Source organism: Euphorbia lathyris, chromosome 10 (assembly GCF_963576675.1).
Source record: "Euphorbia lathyris chromosome 10, ddEupLath1.1, whole genome shotgun sequence".
NCBI lineage: Eukaryota > Viridiplantae > Streptophyta > Magnoliopsida > Malpighiales > Euphorbiaceae > Euphorbia > Euphorbia lathyris.
In genome coordinates this window covers 22,659,046-22,679,691 of record NC_088919.1, presented here as the reverse complement: position 1 = coordinate 22,679,691, position 20,646 = coordinate 22,659,046, and the positions used below count along the sequence as shown (strand labels likewise).

Sequence of the window (20,646 nt, the reverse complement as noted above, 5' to 3'; positions counted from 1 at the left end):
TTCGCTTCTTGATAACTGTGTCTCGAATAATGAAGATGGCTTGAAGCTGCTTCGAGGGGAGTGAAGAGTAATCCCTTCCTTAGTAGATCTGAATGTGCTGAGCATTCACTTTAGTTCTGTGTTTTCGATGCAGGTACAAGGAAGTATCCTGCCATCACCGCCAACCATCTTTTCTTGGTAGGAGCTGGCGTGCTGAGGTTTTCAATCTTCTGTGATGAAGGTCTGGGGGGATTCTGTGGATGGCCCCTTCCTTACAGAGCTGCATACCACAAACCATTTTCTTACTGATAAAGCAGACAGAAGTTTCCTTGACTGAATCGCAGATCTCAGCCTAAGGACTGGAGTATTTCATCAGTCCTGACATGAAGGGAAATAGAGCCATGTCAGCTGGCTCATGGGAGGCTGAAGAGAAAGAAAGGGAAGTCAATTATGATCGAGAAAGAATCTCTTCCGAACCGACCAAGTCATAATGAGATTAAAAAACGATGCTTCCTTGGCCGTGTAGAACATGGATTAGCATTATGTCAACGCATGGCGTTCCAAGCCCAAAGAAAGTCATGACCAAGGCGGTAATTCTGCACCCCAGCGTCGGTAGGTTCTATTCAGGACAAGGCGCCACAAGCAGTCGGCGATGGTCTATTTATTTTTAGACTCCTCTCAGACCGGTTTTACTGTGCTATATATGGAGGATAAATCAACATATAGATAAATAGGCCAAACCAACCCATAAAGTTACTAATGGGCGCTCAATACTTTTTCCGTAAAAGTCAAAGTTCTTTCTTAGCTTTGACTCCTTGAGGCCCTTTCTTTTAGAAAAAAATAGAAAGATTCCCCTGGTCCGGTGATCCAGTCACCCGGAGAATTGTTTGCAATAAGATACTTACGATTACGCGAACTCACCTAAAGAACCATCTTGTTGTAAGTCTTTCTTCATACAAGAGGGCAGAAGCTTTATATTATATACAATATATTCTCAGTCTAGACTTCGCCACAAGGCATGCTAGCAAGGAAGCAAGCCTATTTATTAGCTATTCTAGCCAAGGAATCCATTAGATCAGCCTAGCTAGCGACTGTAAATACTCAACTCAGGCGATTGCCCTACTCTCTAACCTGCTTTGAAACTACCCCCGAACCAGGATAAGTCTGCTGAGTAATCTCTAACTCTTTCTCTTGATATATATATATATATATATATATATATATATATATATATATATATATATATATATATATATATATATATATATATATATGTGTGTGTTTCTTGCTTAAATTGCTCAGTAAATAATTTGTATAAGCCGACACCGAGTAATTATAGTGCTGAGTTGGAAGCTGACCTAAAGTGTTACTTCCCAACTCACAATCGAAACAGCTCTAGTCAGTATCTGATTAAAGCTGTCTCACATCTCACTCAGCCTTGCTGACCTTAAAGTTGGGTTAAAATGTCCAATATTTAATTAAGTTAGCATTATTAAGCGAAAAAGTTACATTAGTTCCTAACCCCCCCCCCCCCGGAACTAATCATACTACATTACACGGGACCAACATAATCACCATTGATTCACGAACTAAGAACGAAACTGCAAGACAAATGAGAGAGAAAGCGGGGCAAATAGGAGAGAGAAAAAGAGAGAGAGGTGGGCACATCGGCGCATAAAAGAGAGAGGTGGACACATAAGAGAGATAATTTCTTTTCTAATATGTTGTTTTAACTTGTCCTTTTCGATTTTAGCCTCTCTAACTATCTATTTATACTTAGGTTAAACTCTGAACATTACCCTTACTCTAATTCTAGACTAGATTACGGACGGGCTACAACACGAACTTATCTTAATTCCTGTTTAAAAAAAAAAACCTTATCCAATTTGTAACAGTTATGGATGTACCAAATCCTAATTCGACTATAATTTTAACATCATTAATTCATTTATAAATTCTCTCTTTTAATCTTGGGACCTAGCTAAAAAAATATTAAGTTCTATAGACTTAAATTCTTATTTAAGTATTATTTACTCCTAACTTAAAAAGTCAAACTAAAATTAATATTTAGAAAATTGCAATTGAATCCATTCATATCCTACAATATACTTCCTCCATTTGATAGTAATAGTCACTAATTCTTTTTATTATTTTCAAAATATTAATGATTTTACAAAATTAAGAAAGTACTTAGTATTTTTTTTTTCTTTTTCAAATTCATTTTTGATATGTAAATAAGATTACACTTAAAATATATTAATTAGTTTTTATATGTGATGTGATAAAATTTAATGGGAGGAGAAAAAATAATCTCTCTAAATTTAGCCGTTAAGAAACTCTAGGGTTTTTTCGGCTTTAAATTGGAAGATACACTCGTTCTTTGCTTTGTTAATTTTTTTCTTAATTGAATAAATTTTTTATTAATCTACTACAATAGATCTGGTAATTTATTTTTTATTAGTTTTTTTTTCTCCATAGTTATAGTATGTTTTATACAAGCATTGTCCAGTTTTTCTTTATTGAAAAACATAATATAGATTTGATTTATTAAAAAATTATTCTTGAAGAAAAAGAATGTGAAGTTAATTTTGAATAGAATATGTTTCAAAATTATAATTTAACTAGTTTTTGACCCGTGCGATGCACAGATTCATCTTAATATATAAAAATTAACAAAAATATAATCTAATAATTACAATAGTGATATAAAGGTGCTATATAAATTAAATATTATTATTTTATTTTCACATTTAATTTAAATAATTTTTTTATAGATAAATATAATAATATAATTAAAATTAATATATTATATATTATATTATATTATATTTTTTTATCAGTAAAAAAGAAGGAAGTGACACCGCAGCTCTATCGTTACTGTTTTATATTATATATATAGATATGCAGAGAATTAGAGAGATTTTAGTGATTAATTTAAATTCTGTAGAACTTTTAGATATAGTACGGATAAAATAATTTTTTATAGATAAATATAATAATATAATTAAAATTAAAATATTATATATTATATTATGTTTTTTATCAGTAAAAAAGGAGGAAGTGACACCTCAGCTCCATCGTTACTGTTTTATATTATATATAGATATGTAGAGAATTAGAGAGATTGTAGGGATTAATTTAGATTCTGTAGAACTTTTAGATATAGATATGCAGAGAATTAGAGAGATTTTAGGGATTAATTTAAATTTTGTAGAACTCTTAGATATAATACGGATAAAAGAATCTTTTTATAGATAAATATGATAATATAATTAAAATATTATATATTATATAATGTTTTTTATCAATAAAAAAGGAGGAAGTGACAACTCAGCTCCATCGTTATTGTTTTATATTATACTAGCTTCAAGCCCGTGCAATGCACAGATTTTTTTTCTATTTCTTAACTAATATATCTATTTATATAAAAGGATTAATGAATATATAAATGATTAATGAAAATATAAAATGAAAAAATACCAATATCTATTCTATATTTATATTAAAATAATTGTAATTAAATATAATAAATACTTTACTTTATATTTTTTTTATAAACTACTTTATATTATTAAAACTTTAATAAAAATTATATTTTAAATTAATTATATGTTTTAACTTCTTTTTCTTTTGAAATTATATTTACTTTATAATAAATAATTTCTTAATTTTAAAGATTAATAATTTTCATGTTGTTTTTGTTCCTACGCTTAGGGGTGAGCAAAATAACCAGTAACCAATTACCGAACCGAAATTTTAGTTTGGTTCTGTTATTTTAACATTCTGGTTCGGTTTAGTTTTCATTTTAGCTCAATTTGGTAATCGGTTATCGGTTCGGTTATTCAACAAAAATATCGGTATAACCGATAACCAAACCAAACTTCATATATAAATATAAAAAATATAATTTTATCAACTTACACATTTAAGTCTATATGTTTTTTTTTATAATCAAGTCTATATGCTTACTTAGGAATGTTTTCCATTTTCCAGTTAGAGAATGGACATTTGAGACTTGGTGTTGGTAGTTGTTCAAGGACCGAAAGGGATAATGAATTGACATGTTTATGGCTTCCAACATGCTATATGCAACTATTTACCTTTTCAATATCGAGTTTTAACATTTAAGTCAGCGCTACTAATATCTCTTTCAAAAGAAAATAGAATTGGAAGTTTTCAAATTCTTGGCAAAGAAAACTGGTAAGCCTAATAAAAGGGTAAATAATCTATTATTCCCTTTTTTTTACCTAATATATTGTTTAGTCAAAAACACATTATAAGGTATTTATCTTTTATCAATACTAATAATTTGGTTATTCTATCTATTTTTTAGAAAAGACAAATAATAACAGAGTAACCTGGTTATTTTATATCATACTATGGTTGTCCTGAAAACTATAATGTGTTAGGTTAATTTTTTTAAAAAAATAGACAAAAAGATCAAAAGGTTAACATTGACAAAAAAATATGGATCTTATAATGTGATTTTTGATATAGAAAACTAAATATGTGTTACATAAAAATTTGGAGACTGATAAATTATTTACAATTAGAATAATACAAATAGACAAATATTTTACGATCTAAAGTTTTTTTTATCTCATTAAATGACTTTAAAATCGGAAATATAAATTGCCCTATATGTTTATTTTTCAATTCTCTATGTCATATAGGTAATAATTTCACTTCCTCTCGGATTAGTATTATTTCCTCCCTAACTTTACTTTGTAGAGTTGGGGTCCATGTGAAATTATAGATAAGAACAAAAGTGAATCAATAAAAACAAAATTGAATCAATTCATTTATACTCTCTTTCCCCTTCATAATCATTTGCCACTTCTCTAATCAATGTAAAATAATAAAGGTGAAGATAGAACTAAATATTTATTCTACATAATTTTTCCATAACATTAGTTAAAATATTTGTTCGCTCAATTTGCAAAGAGCATTACAAACCTCTTAATTTAAGCAATATATATAGTTTTATATGCAAAGTTCTTAAAATTCATAAGACAATCCTATTTGAATTAGCAAGTGCTCTAACATCTGATTGAGTCAAAACAAATTAATGTTGGCAACCAATTTTCTCTTGTTTAAAGCAATTATATTTTATATCAGATGTTAAAACTCTATATAATTCTAACAAAAAAACTCCATATTTATGTGAAATATCAATAAGGTTAGTTGAATAGATGAAAAAATTGGAAGAAAAGGTGAATAATCCACAAAATTCATATAACATGTTGAACCAAAAAAGATATAATGAAGAGAGAATGAAAGGTGGAACATTATAAGGAATTTTTTGGAAACGTCAGATAGAAAAATCGTGAATGGACCTTCAAGCTGGAAGTTTCGGTCTAACTCGAGGCGAAATTCACAATTTTATCAATATATATTATCAGCAGATTTTATTTGTTTCTAACTGCTATTGAGTAAATGATACTGCACTATGACATCTATTATAAGAACTTTGCATGAAAATACAATCTCATATATGAAGGGATAACTTCAGAACAAAAGATTGAATGCTAAACATTCTACAAAGGAAAAGGAAGACAAATATATAGAAAGAGGGGAAAGAGAGCATACAAAGAAACACCACCTGCCTCATTCACTTTATATAATAGTTGAAACTTGCCACACCTAGGCATAGAAATCTCCCGGTCCTACTTGCAGCTAATGCTTCAACTACATAGAAAATACCGAAATTCAGTTTTCTGGAACAAACAATGCACTGCCATATGAATATCAACAATACAAATAATCTTCCAGAATCCATTGAAATTGAGTTCTAAGCATAAACAAATATAAAAATTAAATATCACAAACGGAAAACTTCATATAGCTGACTGAATCTCCTCATTAGCCCTCTCTATTAAATTCTAAGCTTTCAAACATGCCCCTGCTTAAACTCAAAATCCTCCTGCAAAATTTAACGTTTTTATTACTTTTTCACATTAGTATGTAATAATGACAGAAACACAAACCTGAGCTGCCAATAGGTTTGGAGTTCCTGATCGTGTGGTCATGGATTTTCTGAATATATTTTTTCCGCTGCGGGATTTCTTCCTATTGTTTTCGGCTATATGTGCTACTGTTTGAGATGGTTTTTAGAATTTCATAATGAATTAGAAAGGACCCAATGTCAAGCCCCGCAAATTAGAGAAAACAAAAATTACTTTAGAAAGAAGAAGAGATTCAGTTAAGTAAATCGAGATAGGAGAAGACATAGGGAGAAGAGATCGTTTGATAGGGAGAAGATAAATACGATCGGAATAGTTTTGGATTTTTTGAATTTCAAGTTAGTTTTGGATTACCGCAAGATGAATTGGGTTTTAGTTTATCTCAACAGGTGGGCGAGAGTATATAGAATTTGTATAATTTTAAGAAAATTTAAAATTTCATTAAATTGACAACTAAACTTCCTGTTTTCTTAGTGTGCCAAATCATCTTAGGAAGCGTAATATTCTACCATGTATTAAGTTTGTTTCCACACTTTATATATATAATAGATATAGATATATAGATACGGATAAAATAATCTTTTTATAGATAAATATAATAATATAATTAAAATTCTGTAGAACTCTTAGATATAGTATGGATAAAATAATCTTTTTATAGATAAATATAATAATATAATTAAAATTAATATATTATATATTATATTATATATTTTATCAGTAAAAAGGGAGGAAGTGACACCTCAGCTCCATCGTTGTTGTTTTATATTATATATAGATATAGATATGTAGAGAATTAGAGAGATTTTAGGGATTAATTTAGATTCTGTAGAACTTTTAGATATAGATATGCAGAGAATTAGAGAGATTTTATGGATTAATTTAAATTCTGCAGAACTCTTAGATATAGTACAGATAAAATAATATTTTTAAAATTAAAATATTATATATTATATTATGTTTTTTATCAGTAAAAAATGAGAAAGTGACACCTCAGCTCCATCGTTACTGTTTTATATTATATATATATAGATATAGATATGCAGAGAATTAAAGAGATTTTAGGGATTAATTTAAATTATGTAGAACTTTTAGATATAGATATGTAGAGAATTAGAGAGATTTTAGGGATTAATTTAAATTCTGTAGAACTCTTAGATATAGTATGGATAAAATAATATTTTTATAAATAAATATAATAATATAATTAAAATTAAAATATTATATATTATATTATGTTTTTTATCAGTAAAAAAGGAGGAAGTGACACCTCAGCTCCATCGTTACTGTTTTATATTATATATAGATATGTAGAGAATTAGAAAGATTTTAGAGATTAATTTAGATTAAAGATAAAATCATATAAATGTTTAAATTATATAGCTCAAAGTTAATGCATAAGTATGTCTTCTTAACTTATTTTAAATATTTAGAGTCTGTTTGTTTCACGTGTTCTTGTTTGCTGTTTGCTGCCACGGTTAGCTGTTTGCTATTACTAATAGATAACAGATATTATTTTCATGTAAAAAGCAGCTGTTTCGAATTTTTATCAAATATTTTTTGTTTCCTACTTAGATTTAAAAGATAAAAAATAGTTACGAAAATTGAAAACAGATGATCACTTAATTTGATAAAATTACAGAATTGATAGAGCATTACCTCGTGTCTTACGAAAATACTTGCTGATTTCATCAAAGAATTTTGATTCCCCTTTATTCTTTCTTTTACTGTTATTTTTTATATATTTTCAGAGCCACAGCACAGGGACTAACCTACTAATGCTAAAGTCCTCTCACCAATCAATAGTAATAGATAAGAGGTTTCCTCGGCTCATAAACTAACAACGTGTAATTATAAAAATTAATTTCTGCGCTGTTATAACAAAAATTTAAGAAAAAAATATATTAATGTAAAACAAAGTGGTGTTTTGGCTTTTTTTTTTTTTTTTTGGAAAATGCGAACGTACCATAGAATTATAGAATACTAAATGCGTCTATGGATTCCTAAAATCAAATGACTATAATAAAAGAGACCTTAAATTTTCTCGAGATTCGGATGATCAAAACGATATTAACCTAAAAAATACTTAAAGAACTAATACGGATTAAACACGAAATAGAGGGTTTTGATGTTAAACTCACAAAGACTTTATTTTTAAATCAAACTTGAAAGAATGAATCCAAAAAAAAGATGAACAAACTCCAATAGATGCTATTTTTATTTGATCCATAAAAGTTACTCTTCCATATAAAATAGGAGGCTTATATACCTCTTATAGTGAGATTAGGTTTGTCAATTTTATATATATATATATATATATATATACCCTAATCTCCTATATCCATATCAATACAGAAATATACTTTACATCAAATACTCTAAACTTACAATAATTTCTAACCTTATAAAATATGAAATGATAAATTATATATTTTTGAGGCTCATGATTCTACTTCTGCAACGTACAAAAGGGACTAGAATGTCTGGTGGAAAAACTTTCTCATAGTTGCAAAATGTTTGGACAACCATAAAACTACACAATCATAGCCGAAAATCGAGCTTAATCAAAACAAAAATCTCATTAATTTAAAAAGAAATTGTCAAACCCGACCTAAAATAAGATCAACCACTGACTTATTATATAAACCAGTAGCAGTATCTCTCAAATAAGGAGAAAAATCAGGCAAAAACCAAATTCTAATGTTAAGCTCAAATGACCAACATATGTCATTTCCAGCATAACTTTTTCATACGGAGTCCGATTAAGACGATTCAAAAACCCCTGGAAACGTAAGATAATAATAAAGAACTTTCATTTAGGACTCCATGACAGACTCGGCCTATATCTGGTCGAAAAATGCATCACAAGATTCAAGTACGAATCTGATTTTCCAGCATCACCTATATAGACAAGTTATGACTTACTCATAACCCATATCACAGTATTCCACAAATTCTCAACTTCAGCTAATTATATATATATCTACATGTAGACAGTACAAACCAAACAAAAGGACACTGCCAAAAACAAGTTCTTCAAGTGTCCGTATACTATCCACATATATGTACATGAACAAAATGGATGCAATACCCTAGAGACGACTTGCACCTCATAGCTGTAACCGAACCTCGCCCTAGGATCGAGTACCCCTCTCGGTACCTTGCACTTCCTCGCCTAAAACAAAACAATAAAAACATTTGGAAAACATGAGATAAAAATCTCAATAAGAAACTATCAGCTATAAAAATCAACTTTACTTAATATAACTACATATATATACGTTTATAAAGGATTTAATCAAAACCTTGTAAAGTATACTCAAAACTAAAGTTCATAATAGGATCAAGGTATTAAACCAAAAAAACCAAAATATATAATCTTGTATCCATTTTTGAGTTCATCCCCTTATATTTCAAATCACAATTCACAACATATACGAGACGTCTCTTAACATTGCCTATCCCATATGGTCTTACCCAACACTTCTCTGCCATACCCAATAGGTCTTCAGACTGTGTACACAGGCCATATTTCTCACTAAATATGGTCTTTGAAAATTAAATCCACCATACCGGACTACTCTCAATGGATACCAAACATTTAATTCCATATATATATATATATAGATTGAAACCAAAAACTTATATGTATATATGTATATACTTCATTTGATCATAATCAAGTTCACAAGTGTTCAATTCTCCAAAATATCAATCCTTACTCAAATAAAATTTCCAAAATTAATCAACCAATGAAACCTCAAATCAAGATAACCCAGTAAAATCTGTAATTCACATTTAAACATAGTCAATAGTTCATTTGAACTATAATTTCACAATAAAAGCAAGATTGTGAAAAACCTCAATTTTACAAAATTCCGGCATAACCCTAAAATATCAATTTCTAGAAATTTTTTGATTATATATATATCTCTATACATAAAACTCAAACGATAGTTAATAGTGACTTACCTTGACTGCTAATTGAAGAAAACAACTCGTTCAATTCGCCTCTAAATCCTGTCTAAGACGTTTTCCCTCCAAACGCTTCCGAAACTCAAAAACTTTTCGGTTAGGACTTAGATCTATGCCTAAGGATGCTATAGTTTAAATTTAAAGTGATTTGGACGGTCGAATCTCTGCAAATCAAAGAAACGGTGGAGAAACGGTCGAAGAACGGTTAATTTGCAGAACAGGAAAAAAAGAAAGAAAGAAAGAAAGAAAATGCTCGAATGTGTCTGGAAGAAATTTGGGATTTATATCCCAAATTTGGCAAATATCGATTTTGGTCCTCCATCTTTATATAATCTTTTAATAATTACCCTAAACTTTTAATTTGCACATCAACCCATCAAATTAACTGCAAATTTTTCCTATAACACCAAATAAAAATCACATACCCCATAATACTAATATATATTAATATCTAGGTATAAATTCTAGAAATTTAGACACGGACGTGACAGAAATAATAAAAAAATTATATAAATAATACCAACACATCCTCTTCTCACTACAACAAATATCTAATATTGTGACAAAAATTCGTCTGACAAAATAAATTTTGTCACAATTAATGTACTTATTGTGATAAAAAAATAATTAGTAAAAAAATGTGAAAATTCCAAACAAAATTATGACAAATAATGTTTCGTCCAAATATTTATCACAATAAAGCACCAGCCAATCGATATTATGAAAAAAAAAATTGTCACATATTTTTGTCATAAATACATAAGGTTGTGACAAAAATTCATACGTAAAAATAATTTTTTATGACAACTAATGTATTTATTGTGATCAAATAATAATTAGTAAGAAAAGGTAAAAAACCCAAAAGAAATCGTGAGAAAAAAAATATTTTGTCGAAATATTTATACAAGAAAGTAGAACTTAATACGTATTATGATAAAAACAAATTGCCACGTCATTTTTGTCATAAATATATACAGATGTAACGAAACATTCATACGATAAAATAACTGTTTTCGCAATTAATGTACTTATTATGACAAAATTACAATTAGTAAAAAAATGAAAAAAACAAAACCAAATTATGACAGTAATATTTATCAAATTAGACTAATCTATTATTTCGGAAATCAATTTACAAATTTTCATATTTATTTTGGGATTAGAATGTGTCAGAGATTAATATAAGATATACGATTAAGCCTTAATCATCTTGAGCTTTTAGTTCAAACGGTTCCATGACATGGTATTAGAGTTGCTTTGGACCAAACGGTCGAGGGTTCGAGTCCTGGCAACCTCATAAATTTGTAGAATTAAAAACACATGGCGGGTTGGGCCTGTGTTGTACAAGCTGCAAGCCCAATGGGCGGTTATTTAAATTCTGTCATAATAGCTAGATTAATGACAAATTATAGTTGTAACAATAATTAAAAACTAATTATGAGGTAATACAATTTTTTCACTAAAAACTTATTAAGACGGGCTTATTGTGACTAGGATGGTGACAACACACTTTGTAACAAGAAGTTTCTTATGACAAAAATATAACTTATTTTGACAAATTAAATTGTCGCAACAAGCTTGAATTCTTGTAGTGTCTTTTTCTTCATCTTCATTTTCTTCCTTATTCATCTTCTTCTCCTTGCAATCTTATCAACAATACCATTGAAAGAAAAATACAATCTCAAAGCTACTATCAACCGTTTCTTCTGTAAATGATATAGACGAGTGAATCTACTACTATATAGAGGTGAAGATAGTAATTAAGATGAGAAAAACCAAAAAATGATAGAAATGATTCTGCATTTTGTATTGCCTTTTGAACTCTTTCTTGAAAAACAAAAACATTGCACGCCAGTAAAATTTACAATCTTCAATAATGCAGCTTCGTTATGAACTATACTCACAAAATTCTCAAACCATCTAGGAAAAATATAAAAACAATCAAATAAAACCATTGCAGAAGTAAATCTTTATCAACATCATCCATTCCATTGGTGTTGTCATCCACATAATGACTCGAGATAATCATACTGAATTGACAAAACTTTTTTTTCTTACACAATAGTAATAACAACAAAAAAAGAAAAATGGCTAACACCATACAATTGTTTCTCTAAAAAATAAAATGACTATGATTGAAATCATTGCTCAAATCTGCACAATACACAAAATTTTCAATCCATATCTGAAAATTCTAAATTATAAAATGAAAATCGTTGTAGAACTCAACCTTTATCATCTCCAACGATACTATTGCTACTGTTATCTGCATAACTATCCGATATAGCCATACTCGATTGATATAAAAAAAAAAAATTTCTAAAAAAATAGTGATAACAAAAAAAAAGAGAAAAATGCAATCCAATCTAATGAATCTTTTCAAAAGGAAGATGTTGATTATAGCTTTTTTTTATAAATAAAAATCTAAATTTGAACGTGCTCTTAAATAAACAAAAGCAAATAAGGAAAGATGAAAAGATATATGTTAATAGATTAATCAAAATTATATACATAGATGAAGGTATGAGAGAAATGAAGATAGAGGAAAGATGATAAAATGTTAATACAAAGGGAGCTTTTACGTTCGATACGGATCGGTCTGGGAACGTGTTAGTTTTAATCTTAAACTAACAAAGAGGTTCTTCTCAAGCTAAACTTGAATGAGTTAATCCCGGGTTTTACGGACTAAACCGTAGGATACAAGAATTCCCCATTGTTGAAGGTGAAAACCTTAACAAAAGCTTCATGAAGAAGATAATGAAAATTATATTGATTTGATAAAAGTTGTGACTTACAAGAAAATGGAGAGCTTAAATACCCCTCCCAATAGATAAAGAAAAATACATTAATAACCTCACTAGGGTTTCTTCTAATTAAAACAAGCTAGGGGTAAAGTAGTAAAGCATAAAGGATAATGATAGGTTGGTCATTGCTCAATGGGGCAAAAGTGAGAAAAGCAGGGACCAAAAACGAAATTGGACATGAAATGCACTAATTCGCGAACTGCTGAAATTCAAGTTGACACGGCGTGTCACGGCTTGACACGACGTGTCAACTTGAAGAAAAACTTCAGAAACTTTCTGGTTCCAGTTGACACGGCGTGTCAGCTGGAATTTCAGCTTCCCCCTCATTCCGTCGGAGGCAGTCGGTGATTTTCCCTCGTCAGAAATGCTCCGCATCACTAGATCATTTGCTTATCTGGCTGAACTGACTGCAGCAGCGGAAACTAGATCATTTGCTTATCCGGCTAAACTGACTGCATCAGTTTTTGCAATTTCTACGACATATGAAAAGGGATGGCGGAAGCTTTGGCTAGAGAGTGATTTCAATATATGTTGTGCAGCTGTTGTGGTCCAGATCTCGTTCAGTGCCATGGATGATTAGACAAAATTGGCTTCAATGTTTACAGCACATGAACTCAATGACTTTGGTGGTTTCGCATATCTACTGTGAAAGGAATCAAGTTACCGACTTGTTGGGGAATTACGGACGCTCAGCGGATGGTTTAACTTGGTGGGATGAGGTTTCGAAAGTTTGTATCTCGGTTTATTTTAATGATCTTAGGGGACGATGTGTTTATCGGTTCTCCTGATCAGTTGCTAATCTTTTTTCTAACCCTTTTGTATTCATTATTTTTTCTTTTTAATAAATTTGGTTTGGAACTATGAGTAGCTCACGGGGATGCCAGCATAGCTGGAATGTCCGTTTCCCGCTCTCCCTCGCGAACAGGCCTTTAATAAAAAAAACATATTTAAAACATAATTTTTTTTAAGAAAATGACAAGCCATCGTTTAGATGAAATGACACACTCTTATAAATAAATTTTTAATTGATAATGTGGATATATGATGAGAGGTTTTGAGATGATGTTTTTGGAATTAAATATTTGAATAGGGAATTGAAATGCTAAATATCTAACTTAATTTGGTATTTATTTGTATAAAGTTACAGAGGCAGCTACAACATCACCATCAAAATCGAAACAGAATGAAACTCCAATACCAACACTATATATAGCAATTTTTGAGCTCAAAATAATCTAATTAAGAGTAAAAACATACATCTTTAGTTTACTACATCAATTCAAAAGATTATTCCCCCTTTCAGAATCTAATTTGCTTTCTTCAGAGCTGAATATCCATTCCATCACATTTTTTCAACACGTTGTACGGACCTGAACTCATCACTCTGCATCCACAAAACATCCAATTTTGTTTTAGTTGACTCAACTAAAGTAGCAGCACATTGAAACCTGAATATTAGGTTTCTCACTTAAACACTTCCAGCTACAGTACAACATGCCAACATTTGTGTAGCCCGGATTATAAAATATTTTCTTTTTGTGAGAAGATCCGATTTGAACGAACACCTTTTAGGTGGACCTCAACTAATTAAGAATCTAAGATATGTTTCATACACTAGGAATCGGAATCAAGACCTAGCTTAGGTGACTAGAGGCCATTTCTAGCTAACCTTGGTGCCCAGCTAATGAAATGAAGTGATTATGCATTGCAAGTGCAACACAGATTGTTTCTCTTGTTTATCATTTGTATTTGAGTTATAATTGTTAAAGAGATTTCAACAACTGGACTGATTGAATGTACATATGTTACCTCTCTTTGCGCTTCTCCAAAAACCGAGCCAATGATGCCTTTCGAGCCTGAGGAACTGCAGCAGAAGTCCAATATTAGTTATAATAACAAATTAGGTTGTTCATACAATATAATGAGTTCTCAATGAGTAATATACAGTTGGGATATTCCTTTACAGAATCAAGGTCATACCAGATGGTATCAAAGTTGAAGCATTGACAGATCCTGTCCCGGTCGCAATTTTGGGAGTGTCCACTTTGCTAATAGGAGTTGTTGCAGCTCCAGTGGTTTTAGCAGCCAGGTTTTCTTCAGTACTAGTTGAACCACTACCTGACTGAGCAGCAGCATGCGAGGAAACAGATAAAGGGCTCGAGAGACGGGAACTAGGGGATGTTGATACGGGGTGAGTCAAGGGACTACAATCACTTGCTACTGGCTTTGAGCTTGGTTCCTGGACTTGAATTTTCGGCTGCGAGATGGAAGAGCCATTTCCAGCCAATAACATGATTGCCTGAGCCTGAAAAATGAATTTTGTAAGCTTCAAACAACTCTACTTGAGCATGAACAATCAGCAGGTAAAGAGGGAAAACCTTCTCAGGTGATATAGAATCGTATACGCTCACAGTCCCAGCATAGAAGATGGTCAGCTGAGCAGGAGATGCAGAGGGTTTTGAACTGCTCGAGACACATAATTGAATTAGAAAGCTTGTCTTCATTCAACTTAGTTCATATTCAGAATAAGTGATGCATTACCACGACTCGGTTATTCCAGCAACATAACCAGCAGTAGGACGAATCGGCTGTGGAGTTGCAACTGGCTTTGTGGCGGCGAAATGATTCTTGAAAAAAGGGTTGCTCATAGAAATTGAATTGGAATAGTTGGAAACTGGAAACGTCTTCACTTCATGAGGATGTTGCACAGGATAAGCAGTCAATGTAAAATTAGTCCCACCTTGCCTCTCGTGATTCAACGATTTCTATATGATAAAAACTATATTATCGCTTGTTATCTTCTTCCAAACAAGACAGGTTAGGTAGAAGGAAAATCAATATATCTATCTCTATCTATATGCAACAGTTTAAAACTACCTGGATTTCAGTAATTGCCGGTTTTTGGCTATGGTCAAATGCATCAGCAGTTGACAAGGTCAACAATCCGGGAGACATTGCAATCCTTTTGGTCTTATCTTCCTGAGCAACCTTGAAAGACATAAAATGAGGAAGGGCAGAGACCTTGTTGGGGAAAGGCCAGTGCATCTGCATACCTGAACCTTTACTAACTCCTGCAGATTATTGCATGTTAATACATAATCCCATCCCATCCGACTAAATCTGGAGTATCATAGATTGAACACCAGACAGCAATTCAGAAATAGATACTAAGATTCCACATAAACTAATCAAAATTGAATTTATATAGGTCGTGAAAACAACTACCTTCTCAGTTGCTTGGCGTAAGAAAACAATTCTATCTGTTCCTTTTCCATTTGTCAATTTCATATATCCATTTCTTAACAATTTTAGTCGCAACAAAATTGACAAGATACAATACAACATATGGAAAAAATCAAACTCAAACGCAATCCATGTTCCCTAATCAAATCAAATCGAACTTAAATTGCAAGAAATTAACAACTAAATTGATAAAGAAAGTAACAATACCTATCTCTTGGAAGCCCTCAGAGTTAACCTCTTCCTTAACCACAGCCAATGGCTCTTTTGAGCTCAAACCCAGGAAATCTCTCTCCATTTCGCCACTCCAATATCTCAGAAAGTTAAGGAATACGAAATTCAAACAAAATCTAATATCAAAAAGCAAGCGCAGAAAACATAAATTCACAGATCAATCAATCCCTCTAGTAATCCACCAAACCTCAGAGATGAAAGCTTCCAAGTTGAGCAAAAGGAAGAGAGAAAGAGGTGTTTAATTTTTTTTTTGATAAAGAAAGAGGTGTTTAATTTAATAAGAAGAAAGTGTTAAAGAGATCTTGACCGTTTATTTTTTGAATAAAGAAAAATTAGATTTTTATCTAAACCTTGTCATGTTTTACCGGTATATCCAGTTTGTTGACTGGAAGGGACGGTAACCCAACACGTGCGCGAAAGATGTCACATACCTTTACCAGCAGGCAAGTTGCTGACTTGCTGTTGGCGGTGGAAAAGCTCCACGTGTTCTATTCCTCCATTTAAAAACTGACACGTTTTTTCTCTCACGTGGGTAGTATTTTCCCTCGTGAGTTAATACCACCATTATTGATTATTAAATTTTAACACTATCACCTTTTTAGAATGATAAAGAACTATAAGTAGTCACCATAATTTAGTGAGAAGTGAAGACTAAGCATACTAATTAGTTTATTTCAGAAGAAAAAAAAAAAGCTTATTTTTTTTCTTTTCTTTTTGTGGTGGATAGGACTAAAAAAACAAAACAAAACTAATACAAATTAATTCTTTTCTTTTTGGTCTGTCCAGTACGGTCCTGGTCAAGAAAATCATGTAAGTTTACAGGAGGCACATCACACACGTGATAACTCAATAAACACTTTTCTGCGAAATTTGCCATCCAATCCGCGACTTGATATTCCCTTCATAATATGTGTGAGAGAAAGTGACAACCCAATCCATGACTATTAAATTTCGATATCTCAGAATAAAATCTGCCTGCTGATTGTGGTTAACCCATCTTCCTCAAGAATTTGAACGACGTCTTTGGAGTCAACTTCAATTACCACCTTCCGATAGCCCTTCTCCCACGCCAAGCTTAACTCGTGATACACTCCCTAGAGCTCTGCTGTAAATGCTGATCCAATCCATATATTTATCAAGAATCCACCAAGCCAATTACCTCTGTAATCCCGTAAGAGACCACCAGCAGAAGCATAACCCAATGATCCTTTACTAGCTCCATCAGTTTTAATTTTTATCCACGGTTGTTCCGGTGAAAACCATTTAATCCATTGATCCATGGCCCGATTGGCTCTTAGCATTTGATCGCTTGTTAACGCTTTGGTTAACTCCAAGTTCTAGCCAAAATGAAATCGGCTTTGTCTCCAAGCTGATCATCCTCACCAAACAGCCTCTGATTCTGCCATTTTCATATCCACCATACCCCAAAGGAGAATAAGCACGACCATTCAATCCCACAGATTCATCGATTGTCCTCTAAATTACTATATTACCAGGCTATGCGATTCGAGAAAAAAATCCAGAACAACATCGTCAGGGAGTAGCGCTAGCCAAACTGGTCGGCCCTCGAAACAATCACGAAGAACATGCATTATGCTCTCAGGCTCTTCACACTCAACACAATCAACAGAATCAGTCAGATGTCGTTTACCCGATTTTTATTGCACATTAATGCGTTTTCTGAATCAGCCAGAGAAAAACTCGGATACGCTCAGGAACTCCTTGTTTCCATATTACGTCCCAAAAAGTACCAGGAGTGGAAAAAATTCTACTTTCCTGCAGGCAGATTAAACTAGATTTTACAGTATAATTACCTATAGCAGTACGGTTCTAGCACTAGTTATCATCACCCTCTGTATCAGTTTGTAGATGGAGAGTTCGAAGACGAAGCAACACATCTTGGGGAACTAGAGGTTCCAACGAATGTCAGTCCCATGAGCCATTCGACCATAATTCAGCCACTGTCAAATTATTCAGTTCAGATGGGATTGTAGATCATGCTACCTCTTGCAGCAGATGGTCACTGCACCAGCAGTCCTTCCAGAACAGGGTCGAGTTTACATTAGTAACAGCACGAGTGAGACCGCTGCTGAGGACTTGAAAACCAGCCATGATGCTTCTCCAATTTACAGACATTGCCTGCTTAGCTTGAAACGTAACCGAATTAGTTCTATCAGCACAATATTTAGCATGAAGTACCCAAACCTAAAGATGTTGAGGATCTGTTAAGGTTATCCAAGCTAATTTAGCTAACATTGCAGAATTCATTTCTTTCATCCGCCTAATCCCCAAGCCTCCATTATTGCGTGGTTGACAGACACTCTCCCGATTCAATAGAGAAACTTATCGGGACTTGTTGGATAAAGTCAACAATCGACTGGCTGGTTGGAAAAGTCTCAGTCTTTCATTGGCTGGCAGAATCACTCTGATCAAATCTGTCACTTCTGTAATACCATATTATGCTATGAAAATGGTGGCTCTTCCGACAGGTACCTGTAACAGATTGGATGTGTAAAATCGTGATTTTCTTTGGGGGATCTTCTCTGAATCATAAAAAAACATACTAATTACTAGTTGTTATGGTAAATAAGGAAATTACTAACTATATCACCAAATCAAGACCCGTGTGACATTTTATGAACCATTATTTTAAATAAGAGATAATAGTTTCTTAATAAAAAAATTTATTATGGAACTACCCATTCGTGGCATCTTTCTCCCTCTCTCGTTCTGTGTCGTTCTCAATTTTTTTAGAGGATTTTAATGTTTGATTCTCTTGTTTGTTTGAGTTGAAAGTTGAATTTATTGTGATTTTTAGTGCTTATGATGGAAAAAGCTGGGTTATCATATCATGAGGAAACATTTATAGATTTGAAAGAAATTCCTATAGTAGAAGCCAATATTAGAGAATGTCCGGTTATTAGCTAACAACGAGGAAACATATACAGTTATAGATTTGGAAGAACTTCTATGGCAAACATGATTGGGTCTTCCAAACCAAGTCTAATCGGTAAGGTGATGTCTAATAACTCGTTAAATCTAAAGGGAATGACTCATGCTTTTTTGATTAGTTGGTGAGTGTATGGTTTCCAATTAAAGGAAGTTGGTCATAACTTGTTTGTGTGTGAATTGGAGACAAACCGTGATAAAGAGAAGATTCTTTTAAATAGTCCATGGCATTTTGAAAAACGATAATTCTAAATGATATTGTTTGTGACGAGCAATTGTCTTACATTTGTATAGATAGATGTGAATTTTCAATTCAGATTGGAGATCCATCTAGAGGGTAGAGATGCTAGAACTGGTCATTTGGAGATATTGTTCATGAGGAGATAACTTCCATTGTTGGTCCATAAAGTGCATGGTAGCTTTCCATAACACAAAGCAAGGCTCTCCATTGTAGCAAAAGATTAAAGCTAAGTCAAACACGGAAGCCAAAAACTCAAAGAATGCATTTAATAAGGCAAAGTGAGGAAACATAGGGCCTTCTAGAGATCACCAAATCTATAAGTTTTTCAAAGTTTAATCCCTCGTATTGCGAGGGCTCCCCTAAAACCAAGGGTAGGTGACATAAATCATCGTCAATATGGAAATTCTAGGGGTCACGTTTTGGCCATACTGGTTCATCCACATTTGAAAAAGTGTAAGAAATGGTCGAAGAAATGGAACACAATTTAAAAAGAGATGTTAAAGAGCATGCAACCTACCATGGAGGTGTGGTACTCTTTGAAGTGTGTCATCTCTTCAGCGATCACATTGTGAATGAAGGAAGAACTTCCAGCTAGAATCTCTATCCTCCCAGCTTCACCAACTTTCATTTTCGCCTTCTCATCCTTTTTCACCTTTATGACTTTTTCACCTTTGCCTTCTTGACTTCTTTTGCCTTTACGAACCCTTTAACTTTGTACAATAAAAAGGATAATGAGAAAGAAAGGAAAACTTACGCTTGTATGAGGGGATAGTTGAAAGCTTCTAACACAAAAAGAAATGAAAATTTCTCGAAAAAGAAACCCATCACCAAAAAAGCCCTTTTATAAGCGTTCAAAGGACAAGTGAAAAGTCTCCATCAAGGAAAAGACTATTAGCATCGATTCTCCTAGGGAATCACGAGCTTTTTTGCTTACTCCTACCTAGGTTAAAACGCTCAAATATGCATGTCGAGCCTGGAATGGAGTTAAATAATGGTCATAATGATGCTTGCTAAGAAGAAACCACACGCTTATCTAAAGCGGTGACATCATCCAGTATAACGGTCCACCTACTTCGAAAAAGTTATGCATCACGTTCAGAGCAACACCCCTTTCATCAGTTCGAATGAAAGGATTGAAGAACCAAACATCTACGAAATGTCGAGCCATTCCTGTGATGAATGGATCTAGTAAAACCTCCGAAGGATGAAGCCCTAAAGATCTTCAAGAGTCAGATAGAGAGGGACATCTGATATCATACAA

At 32.3% G+C, this 20,646-nt stretch overlaps 1 protein-coding gene across 1 annotated transcript; it reads right to left on the bottom strand.

The window, feature by feature from the left end:
- Positions 1-13,821: 13,821 nt before the first annotated feature.
- Positions 13,822-16,496, bottom strand: LOC136208973 (protein TIFY 6B-like). The gene is made up of 7 exons (XM_066000289.1): positions 16,172-16,496; positions 15,599-15,792; positions 15,263-15,486; positions 15,100-15,184; positions 14,702-15,026; positions 14,531-14,585; positions 13,822-14,105 (listed from the first exon to the last, which is right to left on the bottom strand). Exons 1-7 carry the CDS (start codon positions 16,257-16,259, stop codon positions 14,042-14,044), a joined length of 1,035 nt encoding a protein of 344 aa, XP_065856361.1. The 5' UTR covers positions 16,260-16,496; the 3' UTR covers positions 13,822-14,041.
- Positions 16,497-20,646: the final 4,150 nt, after the last annotated feature.

Bases quoted from the DNA above. Each gene is read 5' to 3' on its own strand.
- LOC136208973 (XM_066000289.1), bottom strand. From the start codon at position 16,259: ATGGAGAGAGATTTCCTGGGTTTGAGCTCAAAAGAGCCATTGGCTGTG. The intron at 15,487-15,598 runs GTAGTTTTAAAC...TTTATCATATAG, and splicing joins CGGCAATTACTGAAATCCAG to AAATCGTTGAATCACGAGAG. The intron at 14,106-14,530 runs GTAACATATGTA...TTGTGGATGCAG, and splicing joins TTGGAGAAGCGCAAAGAGAG to AGTGATGAGTTCAGGTCCGT.